Genomic DNA, 18,890 nt, shown 5'->3' with positions numbered 1-18,890 from the left:
TGCCGCACTGGCATCTGGTGTATGCATAAAGTGCCTACATCGCAGTCATTTCTAGCTGTGAAGCAGCAATTTGATGGCTACCAGAATTAATTTTTCACAGTTTACCCTAAGGCAGAGCTACATCAGAGTTTACCCACTCCTCTTTACAACTGACTTTTCTTGTGTTTGTATCTTAGTACTTATTTGCCAAGAGCCTAATTCAGTGAAGAAACCAGTTTGATTTGAGCGTTGTGACATGGCAGGAGCAGCTATCAGAGGTTGGTACAGAGTGGTCATATGGGATGGACGTTGTTAGCAACATTACTCAGGTAGGCTGTGTTTACACAATGCTCAACCCCAAATGTGTGGCAAGAAAATCTGCACCACAATTTTACATCACCACCATTGATAAGGTAGGAAGAATCAATGGTTTCATGTCGGCTGAGCCAAGTTCTGATCCTACCATCTGAATGTCACAGCACAAATCAAGACTCAAGACAAGCTATCGTTTTTGTAATCTTCTATTCTCCAGTGTAAATTGTTCGTGGCTGACACAAGAAGATATAATGTGGTCTTGTAGCCCATCATGTTGTAGACATGTTGCTTGGTCATGCTCTTCTGCATACATTGGTTGTAACAAATGGTTATTCCAGTTACTGTTGCTTTCCTGTCACCTCAAAGCAATCTGCCAATTCTCCTTTGATCTCTGATATAAACAAGACATTTTCATCCAGAGAGCTGTTGCTAACTGCATATTTTCTTTTCTCCAGACCTTTCTCTGCAAGTCAAACAGATGGCTGTGTGGGAAAATCCCAGTAGATTAGCAGTTTCTAAAATACTCCCACTCAACTGGCACCAACAACCACACTACAAAGTCACTTAAAATCACCTTTCTTCCCCATTGTGATGCTAGTGCTGAACTTCAGCAGTTTAACTTGACCATGTCTAAATCTCCAAATGCTATGGCTGCCAAATAATTGGCTCATTAGATATTTTAACTTATGAGCAGTCAAACAGTGTACCAAATGAAGTGGTCTGTGAGTGCACATAAACAGCACAACTAAGGCCCTATTTACACATTTCATTCATGTGTTTCATATTCAGATAAAATCTAAATGAGAAACTTTGATTTGAACATATTTGCACTTTTTGTTTTATCCTTCAGTATCCTAACGAGGGTAAACCTGCTAATGAGATAAATTAATAAGATGAGTTATGGCAATAACATTTTAGCTAGCAACAGTTTAGCTAGCATTTGCTAACAATCCATAAAATAACAAACAAGCTGTGAATAAATACTAGATAAATAAATACTAATACTAAAGGGGTAACCTAATTTTTTTTGTTGTTCTGAATAGATGCCATTTTTCCATTATATTTCAATCATCTGAAAACATTAATAGGTTTTTATTGGGTGTTACAGAGATCCCATACCATCATGGTATCAGAAAAGTTGATACTTTACTTATTTTTGCTAAGAATAGCAACTTACTTGGCAAAAATGATCTTTATTATTCTTATTATTTTGCTATTCATTTTGCTAGTTTTTATTATATTTTTTTCCCTTTCTGGGGAAGGCAAAAAAGCCCTAATCACACAGGGAGCCAATAAATGCGCAGACAGACAAATGCATTTTTGCACCTGCAAATGAACAGTTTGAATGTGATTTCAAGACACAGTCTTCTGATCCTAATTTGTTTCAGTGGAAATATCAAAATTAGGTTTGTAGCTGCTAACCTACTGCTCATAATACACTTCGGTCAGGTGGTGGCAGTGTGCACCAAAAAGCCAGTGTGGAAGCTGCTATCAATTTTAAATGAGCCACTAATGTGTTAGCTTTACTGCAATATACTAGATAATAGTACAATAGCAGAGATTATTAGTAATAGACAAAAATACAAGTGATATTGTTAGGAGATTACTGATCTGACTACTGACTTCAGCCTAAATTTCAGTCAAAGAGTAATCTTAATAACATCTAAAATCTAAATATAACCCCAACTCGTCACTATCATTGTATCAGAATGATTTTTAAAGGAAGAATTGAAGACATGAAGTTCAGCTTCACACTTGAAACAAACCGTGATCAGCAACAGGGTCATGTGTGCAACACAAAACCAAAAACACCCCAGCTGTACAAATACACTCGTATACCTCATGCATGTGAAATGGAAGCTGTTGATCAGTATGAAGATCTATGGAGCGGACACGGGCAGGCTGCAGCATGCAGCTCTATGACTGCACATGAATCACAGCATGATAATCTGACTGCTGAACCTGAGCCAGATATCACTCACTCACTCACAGACACACACACACACAGAGCACTGTTGGGAGGACATGACGTGCTCCTAACAGTAGAGCCACCGAAACTTGAAAGGAGTGAGATCATTCATGCTTTAGTCACACATTCACATTGAAATTCCTGTCGCGTAGATGCATGCACATACGCAGTTCTATTTTATGCAGATGAAGACAACAGAATAATATCTATGATACAACCTGTCTAATCGATTTTTTTCCTTAAAAAGCACCAAAAAATGAGCCTTAATGAGAAAACCAAGGAAAAAAGGCACCAAACATGATGAAGAAGTAAAGCTTAGAAGTCTAAACATCCAACACATTCAAAAGACAAACTGTGTCAGCCCTTCATATCCTTCCACTGCTCAAAGATCTGACTCCCTACTTCATCAAACAGATCAACCCTCACACCAACTCCATGAATAACTCTTTCATAGCTTTCCAAATGCACTTAATACCTGTATCCGTTCTGATTAGCAGGGAAAGGCTTGGATTTATTTAAGATAAGCAGGAACATAATCTCTGCTGTTGTGACATTTTAATATTGTCCACTCTACGTAAAGAGACATCATCGTGCTTTTTCTGATCAGAAATGTTCCAAAACATGTTACTCAAGAAATGGGTGGACATCACCATCATGGGTGAATATTCTACAGGTTGCTTTCCCAACATTTATTTTAAGATGTTTTGGTAGGAAAGGCAAATAACACACAGGAAAACCCTGCAGCAGCCTTGGGCACATAGGTGAGCAGTGAGCTACAGCACCGCCCTCCCTACATAGCTTTAGGCAATCCACCTTTGTCAGCAGTGCATTTCCAAATCATGTATTTTATTTCTGACAATCTATTTTTATTTCCCGTGTCAAGATAACGTCTTTAAAATTCAGCTTTTGCATTTACATGTCACAGAAATCGTTACGAACATCAGCAAATTATAAACAGCAAACATGGAGAAAACTAGCAGCATCAGTCCTCTTGAGAGAAAAACAAACAGCGGTAACCAATCAAGAGGTTTGTGTGGACGTATTGTCTACAGGTGTGGTTGGTTTATAGTGTTCAATATTACAGGCTACATCTTTTACAGTTAAATTATGTCATTTAAACTCAGTTTTAAACACTGAACTTTGACTTTGCAGTTCATCTGCAATGATACAGCACTGTAGACACGCTACGTGGGTTATTAACCAGAATATGCACAGACTGAAATGGACAGGACCATGTTTATCAAGGGCGCAGGTTATTTGTGATATCTCCTAAATTCCTGACTAATAGTCCTGTTTGAACTGCACCAATGTGACATGTCAGAGAGTAAACGGAAAGAAACGCGGAGCTGGAAAATTTCTGCTGAAGCTTATAACATCGCCAGCACGTCTGACTACAAATCTCGGCTGCAAAAGGACTATGCCATCTCCACATACACATTCATTCAAACAACATAGCACAAAGCTTTGTGGTTCACATATATCAGGAGAAAACCTAACGTTTGTACAGCACAAGCGTTTTCCTGCCCTGGAAGTATTCACACATACAAGAATGTGTTGTCATTACCAGGTTAAAATGGGCTTGTTAGGAGGTTAGACAGTAAAAGAAGGAGGGTTAGTAGATTAGGGAAAGAACTGGACAGACTGGATTTACCTCTACAGCTGCAACCACACACACAGACACACAAAGGAGCAAACACCCACGCACCGAGATAAAGTCATTCAAACAGAGCTGTTCCACCAGTTTGAAGTTGGCTGTTCCAGTCGACTGCCAGCTGACTTTCTGACACTGCACTCTGTCATTTGGTAACTATCAACACAGTATTACTACAGCATGTTGGTCTTGTGACCAGAGAGTCACTGTTTACTTTTTAGGCCGAATGTCTACCACAGGTGTAGAGCAGGCTAACCTGTTAGAACTAACTACTGACAGTTACATGAAAATATTTAAAAAAAATTATCAGCAAGGCAGCTAAAAATGTTATGTCAGCAAATTTCATTTTTTCCCTAAATTCTCTATTCTGCCGTCAATGAGAAGGTACTTATGCCGTATGACCACCAGGGGGAGCAGGAATCACAGCATCAGAACAAACTGAGGCTCTTGAAAGGTCAAAAATGTATACAGAACTGCCACATTTGTTTCTTCTTTCTTTGCATTTTTCCAGCCAAATACCACCGATGTTGTAAAATAAGAGAAGAATAAAATAAATAAATAAAAAATTAGAAACCAGTGTTTCAGGCAGCAGGTGCAAAACAGCTGCTCTCCCCAATGATCCCACCTGATGTGTAACCATGGCACCCACCACATAGTCATTGTCAGGTGTATAGAGGTGTATAGCTGCCTGAAACACACCATGTCTCATCCTCGCACAAATGTCCACACGAGATCAAAAAGAATGCGCACGTCAAAGAGAAAGAAACAACTATGTCACCTAGCTTTGCAGACTTGCTCAACATCACAGTATCTGCTGTGGGAAGCGATCCGTTTACCATAAAACAGGGGGACAAAACACAGTGTTGCTGAGAAAGATATAGTATCAGATTTCAGTGATAACGCTGGCTCCAGGGCATCAGACAGAGCAAGAAAACAGAGCAGATAGGAATTAAAGATTACATGTTCAATTGAAACCTGGATGATTCATAGCCTTTTTGATGTGTGGTGGCCCTGTTAGCTTTAGTGGAAGACATCTCTGAAAAGGTGTGAACACCGGATGTGAACAATCATCCACATGATGCCAACACCAGGATAAACTGCAGTGACTAACAGTAGGTGGCTAATGCCCTTGCGATGAATTGGAATATATTTTAAATGATTTTAAATTACTAACCATCTGCACCTGCTTGCAATATGATTTCATTTAATAATTGAAATGACCTGAAAAGTGGTGATTTTTATGGCACACATTAAAGCCAAAGAGCTAGTGACTCAGGTGTAGCCAGCACTGTTCCCATGGGAAGGAGGCAGTGGGGCTGTGGATAATCGTTTACACTTGTCTAGTGGGTGGGGAGGGGTGGGTAGTGTGATGTCATAAAGCCTCATAGATTTTGCCCACACAATCTCCCAGTGCATCCGGTAAGAATTCACAGGGCTTCACTTGTTTCACTGTGCTTGAAATTCTAGTAAATATATTAAAACTGAAACACAGTAAAATAAGAAGTACATAAGCATTTACAGCCTTTGCTCAATACTTTGTTGAAGCACCTTTGAACATGATGCTACAAGCTTGGCACACCTGTTTTTGGGTAGTTTCTTCCATTCTTCTTTGCAGACCCTCCCGAGTTTCAGTGCATAGCCAACCATTCTCAAATCTCTCCAGAGATGTTCAACAGGGTTCAACATACAGAGTGGTCCCAAAGCCACTCCTTCGTTATCTTGGCTGTGTGGTTTGGGTCATTGTCTTGTTGCAAGATAAACCTTCAGTCTGAGGTCTAGAGCACTCTGGAGCAGATTATCATCAAGGCAGCATTGATCTCTCCCTTGACACTGACGAGTCTTCCAGATCCTGCCGCTGCATAGCATCCCCACAGCATGACGCTGCCACCACTATGCTTCACTGTAGAGATGGCATCAAGCAGGTTCCCTTTCTAGACATTACGTTTCGCATTCATCCAAAAAAAAAGTTCAATTTGTTTAATCAGGCCAGAGGCTGTAGTTTCTCTACTCTGGCCTGGAGTCCTTCTGGTGGCCTATAGACAATTCCTTGGACTTCATGGCTTGGTTTGTGCTCTCACATGCACTCTTAACTATGAGACTTTATACATTAGGTTCCATAGCTAACACTGCCAATCAACTGAATTTACCAAAGGTGGCCTCTGAACAAGCTGTAGAAACATCTGATAGGTGATCAGTGCACACAGGATGCACCTGAGCTCAAATGTGAGTGTTATGGAAAAGGCTGTTAATACTTCTGTGCATGTTACATGTTTCCTGTTTTGGTTTTTAAATAACTTTGCAAGAATTCCATGCAATTTTTTTTTCACTTTGTCAGTATGGGGTATTGTGTGCAGTATTCTGAGGTGAAAAATAATGTAACCCATTTTGGAATAAGGCTGTAACAGAACAAAATGTGGAAGAAGTGAATGCTTCCTGGATGCACTGAATATCAGTAAACACAGAAATACAGTGCCTCCTTGCACACAAAGTGGAGCCTTGAATGTAAAACAGTCTGCAAATATGAAATCTGCAGAGTACTTCCAACAGGCTGAACTGATTAAGCAGAGAACACGGTGAGCAGTTTACTGCTCTGCAAGGTTTAAGCAACGGTGACAGCAAAAACAGTCAGGTGTAATCATAAGCACATGTCAGTGGAACCTTTGTGGTACAGCCAAGGCTTTATGCACAAACATTTTAGAGTTCAGATAATACTTTTTTCTGCCTACAAGGAAAGGCTGAATGAAAATGAGAAGAGATAGAATAACAGGACAGTGTGGCAAATAAACAAATACAATGTGCAATCAGCTATGCAAACATATTCTTTCTCGCAATCTAACACCGACTTCGACTCACCCTATCTTTGTCATCCACCACATCGCACAGCATATCATCCTGGTCCAAAATACCACCATCGCCATGTTCCAACCTGTTCACCTGAACCCAGTAGCTGGGGTCCTAGGAGAGGAGAAAAAAAAAGGAGTTAAAGTATAATCTGTGTAAAGAGATCACCTCGATTTGTACCATATACAATCAGGATTTGTAGCATTATGTACGTAAAGCCATATATATTATAATAGGATTCCCAAACCAAATGAATTAGGAGCTTGTGACTGTAGCAATCAGCTGATCTGATCGCCATGTGGTTCATATCATGATCCAGTCAGCTGGCACACAGGAGCTCTGACATAGTTATGGATTGACATCATGATAGCGGTTATGAAAAATTATAATCCCCTGCTGGATGGCCTGCAAACTAAGCATATGGCTCACATAATTTTTCATGTCGATGTAGAAAAGGGAATGCATGTGATTGACAAGGATCATCCACCCTCTTTCCAGTCAATGAATTAAAAAAAAAACATTGCCCTTGTTTGCATATTTTAAAATATTTTTGCAGGATATCAGTATGTAAACAAAGAACCCGATAAAACAGCAATATAATCCTGCTTGCTTTTTTGGTTTGTTTTTTGTTGTTTTTTCCTTTTCTTCACTTTGTCCTGTCCGAGAGTATGAGTCAGAATTGTTGTCTGAAAGCCCCAAAAGTGGAGCATTACAGCATTCACTATAACTGTGCACTTGACAGTCAGATAGCATTCATTAGCATTTTTATTTTGGGTTATACAACCTAACGGACAACACCGGGAAGGAAGGAAGGAAGGAAGGAAGGAAGGAAGGAAGGAAGGAAGGAAGGAAGGAAGGAAAGAAAGAAAGAGTTAAAAAAGTAACCAATATTACAAGATATTTTTACATCCAGCAGTAGCACAAGAAAGTGTGCCTGTGGGTACACAGGTGTTCCTAAGGTCTCTCCAGTAGTGTCTAACAGTGGGTGTGTGGAGCCACAACCCCGCACCCCAGGACCTGAAGCAGGCATGGAGGAGACTCAGGGCCCAGTCCTCCAGAGGCCCTCCAGCATGAGAGCCGCAAGCAGACCACAGCAGGGACAACCGTGGCCCCCATTCAGAGAAAAGCAATACTAAACTCAGATTATTCCTAACTATTAATATTATTATGCCTTTTTCAAATGCAGACCACTTCTCCTGCACTATTCACTGCATCAGAAGAATTATAGAAGCAGTTAAGTCGAGAACAGGGACTAAATTTCAAGCTGGATGAAAAATTGTATATTTATAATGTTTCTATTTTAAGTTTTTTTCAGTCCGAAGTAAAACTAATACCTAAAAGAAAAGGAACACTTGTTCTTTCAGCTTTCTTTTCAACTAGTAAAAAACTGCTGTTTCATTATGCTCCACAATTTAATGAAATACAACATCTGTGCACAGAGCATTGATAGAAATACAGAAGATTTGGTGTTTGGCAGCTCCACCATCCTCTAAAACTACAATCATCAAAACACGAAATGAGGGAAAATCTTTTGGAAGAATGGCGAAACGTGCATTTGCTCTGAGAGACTTCCAGACGCGTGGAGAATCAACGCCAGGGTGCACTGAAGCCGTTTCGGTGCCACGTGTTGGGCAGGCACCTTAGATTTATGTTAGTTTTAGCTTTAACTGCCAAGCTTTAGCTAGCTAGGCAGATGTCTCAAGAAGAACTCAGTTACTGCACTACTTGATTTTGACCTTGATTCAGCAGTTTTAACAATTATTATGCATTCCTATGGTTTTTGGCAATTTAAAGCTTGGCAAATGTAGTTACCTCATTTTGTCTGTACAGCACTGTGTAGGCTGACATGGAAACAAGCTATGTAAAACAGCTTCACATGACATGACTGCGGGTTTGTGTACAAACAACCTGATGGAAGATTTCATGTTTATCTGTACTGGTTTAGCTTACTTTGAAATCAAAAGCTTTATTTGTCTTCTTTGATCTGTGTCATCCTCCCACATTTTGGCTTTGCCCAGTTCATAGCCTACAAGTACTAGAGCATGATAGCTCATTCAGTCAGGAGGGTAAGGAGAAACCACAGAGCCCAGTGATCGTCCTTCCTCCTTCGCTGCGTTATGAAAGAATCTTCTAACTCTTTTGTCTGGATTTTGTTCTCACCATTTCCTTCTCTCCGCTTCCCCACTTATGCATTCCCTCCAAACTGAGCTGTCTTAAGGACTGTGGTTAAATGCCTTCATGCACATCCTTGTTGTACTGAGCTCCAGTGCGGTACACCAGGGAAAATGGTCCAAATCGTGAGGGGAATGACTGTGTGGTATTTTTCCTTCCTTTTGAGGTTATTAAAAGGGAAAAGATGGCGAGTTCATCGAGTTGCTTCCAAATGACAAGACAAAAATACGTGAAGGCTTCAGAAGATAGTTGCTATTTTATTAATGTCCAACACAGTAAAATCAGTTAGCCATTACAGAAAGCAAATATAAATGTATATATGGACTGTGTTTAAAATTAATCCTTATGTAATAGTATAACAATAAAAGCAATTACAAAACACAAACTGGCTGCCAGCATTACAGAGCAATAAAGAAAAAATGTTGAAATGTTGTCATGCTGCTTGTACTGTTCCAGACTTGTTGCTCAGATAAGATTATGGGGAAGAAACATAATTCTGAGAGAAGCTCAGCCGCACAACTTAATTCCAGAAATACTCTGAAGTGATGAGGAAAAGTCAGACAAGCAATTCAGATTTTACTTACAGATACACTCCAGCCTTGCATCACTGTTCTTTGGTTCATCAGAGCCACATCTCTTAAATCTGTGTTTTAAAAAGGGTTTGGTGTAAATACTTCGATCTCAGCTAAACTCCATGAGATGGCCTCACTGCTTACCTACATGTAAGCAGTGAGAGCTCTTAAGAAGACACGGCTGGTCATGTTAACCGTTCAGCTCACGAAAAAAAACACAACCCACAACTAAATGGTGAAATCCCCTGTTTAACCTACTTCTTAGTATTACTTCTCTTCTTTCCTTCTGCAGCCCTGCGCCACAGCTGAGAATATACAGCACCGCATTAGCAACTTGAGCGTGGTACTGACGTATTTGGATTTAAACACCCTGTTATTTTTCCTTTAATGATGTCTGACAGTGTCAACGATCTGTCATGCCACTGAGCTTTTCGTGAGCCTTCCCTTAAACGCCATCACTTATACTTAAGATTTTCTGTGTTCTCTTTTTACCTCTAATGGAAAAACAAACAGTTACTTAAAGTGTAAAGACTGGTATGCAGTAAACTGGTATGCAGTAAACTGGTATGCCATCATGGACCTTCTGTAAGCGAACCACTAGTAATCCACTATGTACTTGAGCAAAGCAGTTTTATTATGTATATCCCATTTAAAAACAGGCCTGTTAAGCAGCTAAATTTTCTATACAATCAGAATGGGACAACTTTTCTCTTCCAAAAGGCAACTGGTCTTCCCGGTTCCCAAACATTTACGGACTGTAAGGCGGTAAGCTTTCTATAACTTTCAGTCACAGGGTGATTGCACAGTTCATCTGGTGAGAAACAAACTCTTTCCAAACAATGATGGTCCGGGTTAGACTGACTGTAATCACTCTCAGATAGATTGGCAAAGGTTTGCCACCCAATTCAGAAACACAGACGGGCTGCCAAGAGTACCAACGTGTTGCAATCAACCCAAGTCAGTCTGCACCAATTAGCAAAGTTTTTCTGCAACAAATCTCTTTGCAATAGGTGATCTGACTCAACTGGTTGTATTCGAGTTATGTTTGCATATCAGTACAAGGCTGGTGAGCACCTACGTCATAAGTTAAATTGCCATTCTGCAGTTTTTTTGTGGATGACTTTCTGAATTCCTGCTTCACATCCATGAGGTTCTGGGTGGATTCTGAATCTAAGCAGTCAATGTGAATCTCGCTTTAATCTGTGTATGTAGACGGTAAAAGATTTGCAACAGACAGCAGCATGTTTGTTATTTCCACCAATTTATCACAGTTAATCACCATATTATCTCCAACAGATTGGATGCAATTACCAACTTGACCTCATTCAATCACAAACTGATAGCAGACTAGATTGCAAGTTCATTGCCCAGTCGCAGTAACTTCACTTTTGCCACTGTGTCCAACCTCTGTTCTCCTTGTGAAATCTGAGGCATGTATGTCAACAAAAAGCAAAGTGAAAAATGCAAACAGGTAAGATTATTATTAACTTGTAGAAACCTGTGTATCATGTGTTGAATGGTTGCATGTTACATCACTGTCTTGGGAAGTGTGACGTCTTTTTTCCAGTGTTGCACAGTCTGAGGTTGAAGACAAAAGGCTTCAAGGGTACACGTAAGTCATGAACAAACGAACCTGAAGCCCTTCACTGTCCTTCATCATTTTATAATAGAACTAGGATTATGATGCACATACTTTGATAGTCTGTGGGATCAACAGGTCACACTGAAACCACAAGATGCCAGATGAAACTCATAAATATGACACCTGACAGGTATTTCAACATACTGTAAACACTTGGGAACTTTAACACCAGGCATTGCTGGCATTATTGTATTACAGTAATACTATACATACTAATGTTTAAATGTTTCCTCAGTAAGTCTCTAAATTACTGTCACTAGAGTCAAGAACCCGTGAAAAGGAAGTTACACTACAGAATGAGGAGAACCATGAACTTTCTTTAGGCAGCACTGCCAAAACCAACATTTGGGGAAAGCACAGGGTTTTCAGTTTCACTTTAATGATACAATGTAGCAAAGTAAGAATAACGAAAAAAATAGGCCCGACCTGCTAATCAACTTTCATAAGAACAACAGGATTTAAACATGATCCCTGTTTTGTCGAGGAGGAGACTCCAAGGTTTAAAAGACTTTTTTTTATACTTAGGTAAAAAAAAACAACAACTTACAAATAGTAAGAAAATGTATTTTGATCGATTTCTTGTAACAAGGCTTCTTGGCAATAAAACTCATTACTGACCAAGATTTATAGGCCCATTATACTTATTTTGTAATTGTTGGTTATATTGTAATCCTCATCTTTCAAAAACCACCTGAATTTGTCAAAATGGTAAAATCCAGGCGAGGCTGATTTGTTTTCCTGTTTTGAATGCCTTAAGCTACCATGATACACCAAATATTCCTGTTTTAAGTTTGTCTCTAGCCAAAACGGAAGTCTGATCACTCCTGATGCTGGTCACCAGCTTGGTCATGGGGGATGGCACCCCATTCTGTAACCAGCATTTGCTCGAGTAAGCCAGTGTGGTTGTGTTGGTCACTCAGGCACGAACGGCACGCTCAAGCTGATCCCACAAGTGTTCACTGAGGTTGAGGTCAAGACAGGCAACTCCATCTTCTCCACTCCCAAATTCATTGATGAACCTTGCTCTGTGGGTGTAAGCCGTGTCATCTAGGAGGATAGCGTTCACTCCTAGATTGCGGAAATATGGGATTGCCACTGATTGCGGAATCTCATCAGGATAACTTTCTGCATTGAAATCACCTCCAGTGATGACAAGCCTTGCTTTTTCCCATGAAGGAAATACCGCCACACACCACCACACTGCCTCCATCAAAAGCTGTTACCCTATTAGTGCACCAATCAGCAAAGCGTTCTCTGTGCATTCTCATGGGCAGAATTGAGCATCAGTAATAATCAGGGCCCAATCTGGCACCTGATTATCAGCACCTGGGGTATCAGAAGCTCAAAACAAATCAAAAAGCAGAAAAAGCAGTTTGGCAACCCACACACTCAACTTTGCTGCTCAACTAACGTAGCCAAATTTAAGGGGAAATAAACAGACTTTCAAATTGTTAAAGCAAAGAAATAATCAACCAAACACAAATTTGCTTAATTTTTGTGCTTTAATCAGATGTCAACACATGAATATTGCATTGAGCGCCTGTCCCAGTGCCCTGATTAACCACTTTTGATCTTTATTCACCCACACAATGAGTGACATGCCGCCACCCTACACCGATCAGATATCTCCTTCTGAGATTCAGCCTAAAAAGGTGAGAGACAGAAAACACAGAGGCTGTTTGTTGTCTGTGTCACAAGCACACACACCCCCACACACTTGTGACATAAGTCCAGACAATAGCTTTCTTCACCCCTCTATCTGTGTCTTTGTGCTGAAGTGAATTGCCTGTTCCTGTCAAAGACCACACAAAGACTGGTGCCCTGGAGGAAGCTCGTGGTGAGGGAGGGTGGGAAAGAAGGAGCATGTGCCTGTGTGTGTTTTATGAGTGCTACATTAGCTCCTGAAAGTGTTCCTATTCCCACAGGGGGAAGTGTCACCGTCTAAATGGGCTTCTCAAATATCCTGGCCAGCAGTAGGACCTTGTAGCGCAACAATAGCACATCTGACTCCAGCCCAGAAGGTTGAGTGCTCAAATCACATTGTGGTAAGAGGTTTTTGAAGTCAGCCACCATCAGTTCACGTTAGCCACACAAAATAAGCTTAGAAAGTAGGATAGCTCTGTATGCCACAACTCCAAAAATGCAAACAACACTTTAATTACTTTCCATTGGGGAATGTGGAGTATTTGGGGAAGATCCCTCACAGGCAGCATAAGTATGATGTTGCATTTTCACAAACCACAAACAGCCAGAGTTTACGGGACAAATGAAATGTGACCGTGTGTCTTATCTGCTAAAGATGGCATCTGCTGTGTAAACTGAGAAAGTGAGTGAGATGTGATGAAAGTATGCAAGCAGCTGCCAAAAAGAGGAGTCACAGAAAAGAACAACAGTGCGTTCATTATCTTATCACAGTTCTGCAGGTGCCGTTCAAACACAAATCGCTCTGCAGCAACATTATTCACTCTGATCTTTGTCTTTATATTAAGTCCATGATTCAACTTATAAATTCTGCAGGGAATCAAATAATTATTTCCCCCTGTAGATGTGTAATCACATGATTAGTTAGCCTTATAAATACAAAACTTTACATTGTGATGCTTTGTTCCTAATATTAGTAGCTCACTGCTTGTCCACCACGCTGTCTTCTGATGTCGACGTGTATCTAAGTTGTGTCATAGCCAGTCATGTCTGTTTGTGGAGGAGGAAACTTTCATTTAAAAATAGCGCCTGCATGACTCCTTCAACAAAACAGACCACATGCCAAATTCTGATTCTTCACAAATTGAGCAGGGATACAACATTTGACTAATAAGACTTCAGCTAATGAAGTGTGCTCATGCAAATCTGTTTGTCTGCCATGCTGAGCCATTAATTTGTGCTTGGCATAGGACTAGTCCAAAGGAAAGAGCCTATAGCTTAAAAAAAATCCCTAAATCTTACTAAACCTTTGGAATTTGTGTGTAATATGTTTTATGGTTGTTTTTGACCTAGCAGTAATCTAAAGAAGAGAATAATAATCATAAAATATGCAGGCCAAATATGACCCTGAGGCAGATGAACACTTCAGTGAAAAGAAAACTGTAAGAATGAAGCAAAACTGCAGTCCTTGTACGAGTAAAGGAAGGAAGGCAGGTCGAGTTTCCATTTGGTTGGTTTATCTGGGAAGGTTACCGTAAGCACTCAGTGGGGTAAATTTTGAGATAAACACATCTTTAGCTGTATTCAGGCTTATTTTAGCCACAACGGCCCCTTGGTTACACATTTCAGACACATTAACCTGACTCTGTCACGCTGCAAGTCATTTATGAACAATGGAGTTAACAGCACTTTGTTTTTGTTTTTTAAAGGGATGAGCATCGTGTAAAAACATATTTCTCACCAAAATCTCAGGAATTCATTAAAAGATGACGACACATTCCCCACCCTTTCACTCTCTGACCGAAGGGCTTATAGTCTATGAGCATTAGGCAGTGACCTCTGACCTCTGGGGTACAGACCTCCCTTTGAATCACTAAATGAGCCTAATGGTTCAACCTCTCAACTCTTACAGTTTGGGCTCTGTAGCACAATAACTGCTGTGATTTATAGTTAGCATGCTTTCCCCAGTGACTAACAAACATTACTGTCACACTTTCTGCTTCTCTTGCACACACACACACACACACACACACACACACACACACACACACACACACACACACACACACACACACACACACACCTCCTTATCTTTCCCTGAACTTTAACTGTTTTTGTCACGATAAAGTAAAGCAAATGCAGAATAAAAGATACAAAACAGCAATGGGATACTGTCATGACTTAGTCACATGTAGTGCATGGAAATAAAAGGTGTTTCCAGAGGTGCTTAGTATCTTTGTTTCTGTGCATTTCGCTTTATTCTATAGCCTGGAATGCCTTTTTATCATTAACATGTCCTTGTCTGTCATGAAGGCTGAGAAGTGGGTGTGTTGGTGCTGAAACACGCCTCAAAGGACGCAGCCCTTGAAGAACGTGCTCAAATGAAAAGCTAACACAATCCTTACATAAGGTTCATCAACACCAAACATACTAAGATTACTGATAGAGTGAATAAATGTGGATTCCTGTCACTTCTATTAGGGTGTGTAATCATCCTCATATGCAAACTAACAGATATTTCTGGCAGCTCTGCAGTCCATGTTGTCCAGTCAGAATTTCCCTGTGGAGCTGACACTGTTAAATCACACAGGGCTAAATACTGGGTGTTTACGAAAGCATTCTTCAACTCGAATCGACTCGCTGGTTAATTTGGCTGGCTGTCATTATACTTGGGGGGGGTGAGACAAATCCTTTCCTGTGGGGGTTGATTTTCCAGTTTAGTTCACCAGGTTTGTTTTGGTTTACTAAAATAGACCGAACAGGGCATAACAATTGCCTCTAAGAGGAAAATCGCAGCGTTAAAACTGTTGCTACCTACAGCCTGTCTGTGCGGAAGCAGACTCCAGTCGGATAAATAACTAGCGCTCTGATGGAAGTCTTACTCTGGTATTCCTCTGAGACAAAGTCACCTACAAGGTCTGTGCATTATTGATGTCGGCTTCCAGAGTACAACGCAGAGAGAAATATGATAACCCAATGTCCACGTGCAAGGAGACCTGAACAGTCTGGAGTCCTGCTGCAAAGTATTATTCAAACCACCGTATCCAGCATGACTCAGAGAACTCAAAATGAACAAAATGACTTGAAGTACTGTCATGTATAATTAAGGTTTAAGGGATATTCACGTATACATTTTAGGGAGTTCCAGACATGATAATTCCAAAACGTTCATAAAAGTTTCTTTTATGTAACATTGTTTCCTAAAGTATTTATTGCACTCCACCCAGATGCAGCAAGAAAGAGAGGGTTGGCTACCCACAGAGACACAAACAAACAGGAGGGGTGAGCTTTTGTTTGAATGCCTGTTTAAGTAACACTTAAAGTTGTGCATTGGTTAAAGTCAAACATCAGGAGAACAAAAAAAAAGAGAGAAGAAGATGATGCTCAGTAGTTACACATGTCTGACAATTTTCTAAACACAACTTTACACTAAAAAAAAGACCACATTAAGCTTAAATGAAACTACATAGCAGGTTACACACAGAGTAGAAGTGCATTTAGAAGTGTAACGCCTAGTTGCCTAAGCAACTTTCATTTAAACTGAACAAATTTCATTTTAAAATATTCTCTTCAACATGAGTTCTTTGGCCGGATCTGCTGAAAAGCATAAACAGCATTATTGATATCTTTGACTACACAGTTTTTCTGCCCTGCACTGAAAGATTGTCAGCACTAATATCTAGAGGTTAGCAAGGGATTGAGCTGATTACAGACTGTCCAGTATTGAGGCAAACTCTGCAGCCTAGTGACACAGAAAGCCTCCATGTATATGCATGCACATGTACTACTACCATCAGTTCTCTAGAGTCTCATATTGTAGTTGTGGAGAAGAAAGGAACCAGAAAAAAATATCCTACTGCACCTTTAAGTCAAAAGCCTGGCCATTATTTAGTCAAATGACACCTGCTCTTTCTGATTAGTCTGTTTGGATAAACCTCTGCAGTTTCCCTCACTGTGTGATTTGCTTGAGTAGGGGGTTTGTGATCCCTAAGCCTTGTTTCTCCAAGACTACAACTGCATCCCATCACCCCTTTTAAGTGCAACGTGGAAAGCTGAGCATCTGGTCTACATAAAAAAGCAGGTCGGGGTGTGTGTGTGTGTTTGTGTGTGTGTCTGTGCAGATCAGACATGCTGCCTCATGGCTCAGCATGAGCTGAAACTGCCGCTGTGAAGGTTTCACCAACAAATAAAAAAAGGCATAATGTGAGGATCCAATTGTGCAGCTTAATAATTGTACCCAATTATCATCAATAATAAAAGTCCATTTTCAGACGGGCTGTGGCAGTGTTTGAGAAGCAGGACGGTGGTTTAATGACACAACATCTCGATTCATTTGGGGGACTTTTTTAAACCAGTCCTATGACTGTAAAAAAGCAGCTTAGGAAGGTTAGGGCTTCATTAGTGAACAGGAAGCAATTTGAATGTAATATCTGATAAATAAGAAAAGCTCAGCTGTCATAAACACCAACCTTTTATTCGGTGAGAAAGACAATACACGAGTGTGTGCTTAAAAGCTAACATGTTGGCTCGCATCAGCACGTCACATTTTTACTGGCATGTTTATTAGCGGTCTGTCTGCAGTGCCAGGCAGGTAGCTTGATAGGGCAGCTAGCAAGTTTCAGCCCATCTGAGAGAGGGCTTATTAGCAACGCACGTGGACGTACCTTACACACGTGTGACATGGCAGAAAACCTCCATGACTTGGCAAGAGACAAAATCTGTCTAACATCTATCATAACACTAACATGAACATTTTATCTTTTGACTTTTAAAACATTTGATTGCATATAAACTGTTATACAGAATATGGTTAAATAATGCCTGCTGGTTTTAAACCTAAAGTAGGGATGTAGCATTACCACCCGCTCTTTTAAAGTGAATGGTAATGCCACTACCCAGCAAACATGCCCATGTGGGTCCACAGTGGGTAGTTGTGGATGAAATGTCAGGCTTTGTGGTCAGGGCAAACCCACACTTACCCCATGTGATCCCCAAGTGCATGTACCCACACAGGGCCCACAGCAGGTTTATTCTTTGGGGCCCCTATTTGAGTTTTCACAGTGAGCTATTCCAATGCACATTGGACCTAGCAGTTTTGTGGGTAACCCACTGTGGGTTGCCCATAGAAAACCCATGTGGAGCTCATGTAGGCTAGCCAATGAAGAGCCCATAACAAATTTGGCCTTTTGGGTCCCATTGAGCAGCAGTCCCCAACCCCCGGGGCCACAGACCGGTAGCGGTGCGTGAGTCGTTTGGTACCAGGCCGCGAGTTTAGGCACAGGTGTGAAATTTATGGTTTTCAGGGTTTTTTTTTGTTTTTTAGTGTTATTGTTTTTATTGTTTTTATTGTTAACACGGTTTCCCTGGGTCTTTTCCCACTGAGAAGATGACCGAATCAAAACATCAGTAAGATTAAAGTTAAACTGCATCTTATCTATATACTGCAAAACAACAATTTTCTGGTCCACATTTCATATCAGCTGGTGGGGATAATGCACTATGGGCCACATGTGGACCCTGTAATATGGGCGCTGGGTGGGCACGTCACTGTGGGCCCTGGTACCAACATGAAATATGGTGCACTTCCAGGTCCCAGTAGGGGACCAGAGCCATGGGGGAGATGTGTCATGCAGGCCATCTGCTCAGTCTTGGATTGAGAGCAGTTCCAGTCACATTTGGTGCAGATGTGAAATACTAATTATTGACTATGCATCGAGGTTCAGACATCAACAGAAAAAGATGCATTTATACATGAAAGTTAATTGAAATAAAGCAATTTCATTTTCAACTAGCAAAGTAAAGACTAAAGCTGGCAAGTTTCTACTAAAACAATGTCTAATACTGGCCAAAAAAATCCCTCTGAAGGTACACGAGTCAGGGCATTCCCTGCAAATCGAGGTCTGCTGTTTCAGTACAATTCGTTGAACACTCTTCGTCTACTTATAGAAACAGCAGTCAGCATAATTTTGGCACACTTTTGTTTATTATGTTCTAAGACCAGAGGTTTTGCTCACCAGATGGGACGTCTATATGCGCCAAGAGAAACACAGAGCACAGGGTGAATCACCGAGAACAGACAACCCGCAGCGGCGATGTCACGGCACACAC

General features: G+C 40.6%; 1 protein-coding gene across 2 annotated transcripts in view; it reads right to left on the bottom strand.

Moving 5' to 3' along the window:
• LOC308385851 (partitioning defective 3 homolog) overlaps positions 1-18,890 on the bottom strand; it is a 354,241-nt gene that overhangs the window by 312,590 nt on the left and 22,761 nt on the right. For both annotated transcript variants that reach the window (XM_080865038.1, XM_080865037.1), the window contains exon 2: positions 6,768-6,869. In XM_080865038.1, the coding sequence (XP_080721164.1) occupies positions 6,768-6,869 (102 nt within the window). The remainder of the gene's footprint in view (positions 1-6,767; positions 6,870-18,890) is intronic.

The sequence above is a fragment of the Rhamphochromis sp. 'chilingali' genome, assembly GCF_963969265.1.
Source record: "Rhamphochromis sp. 'chilingali' genome assembly, chromosome: 18".
NCBI lineage: Eukaryota > Metazoa > Chordata > Actinopteri > Cichliformes > Cichlidae > Rhamphochromis > Rhamphochromis sp. 'chilingali'.
The sequence above is the reverse complement of the archived record's forward strand: the minus strand, read 5'-3'. Positions and strand labels throughout refer to the sequence as shown.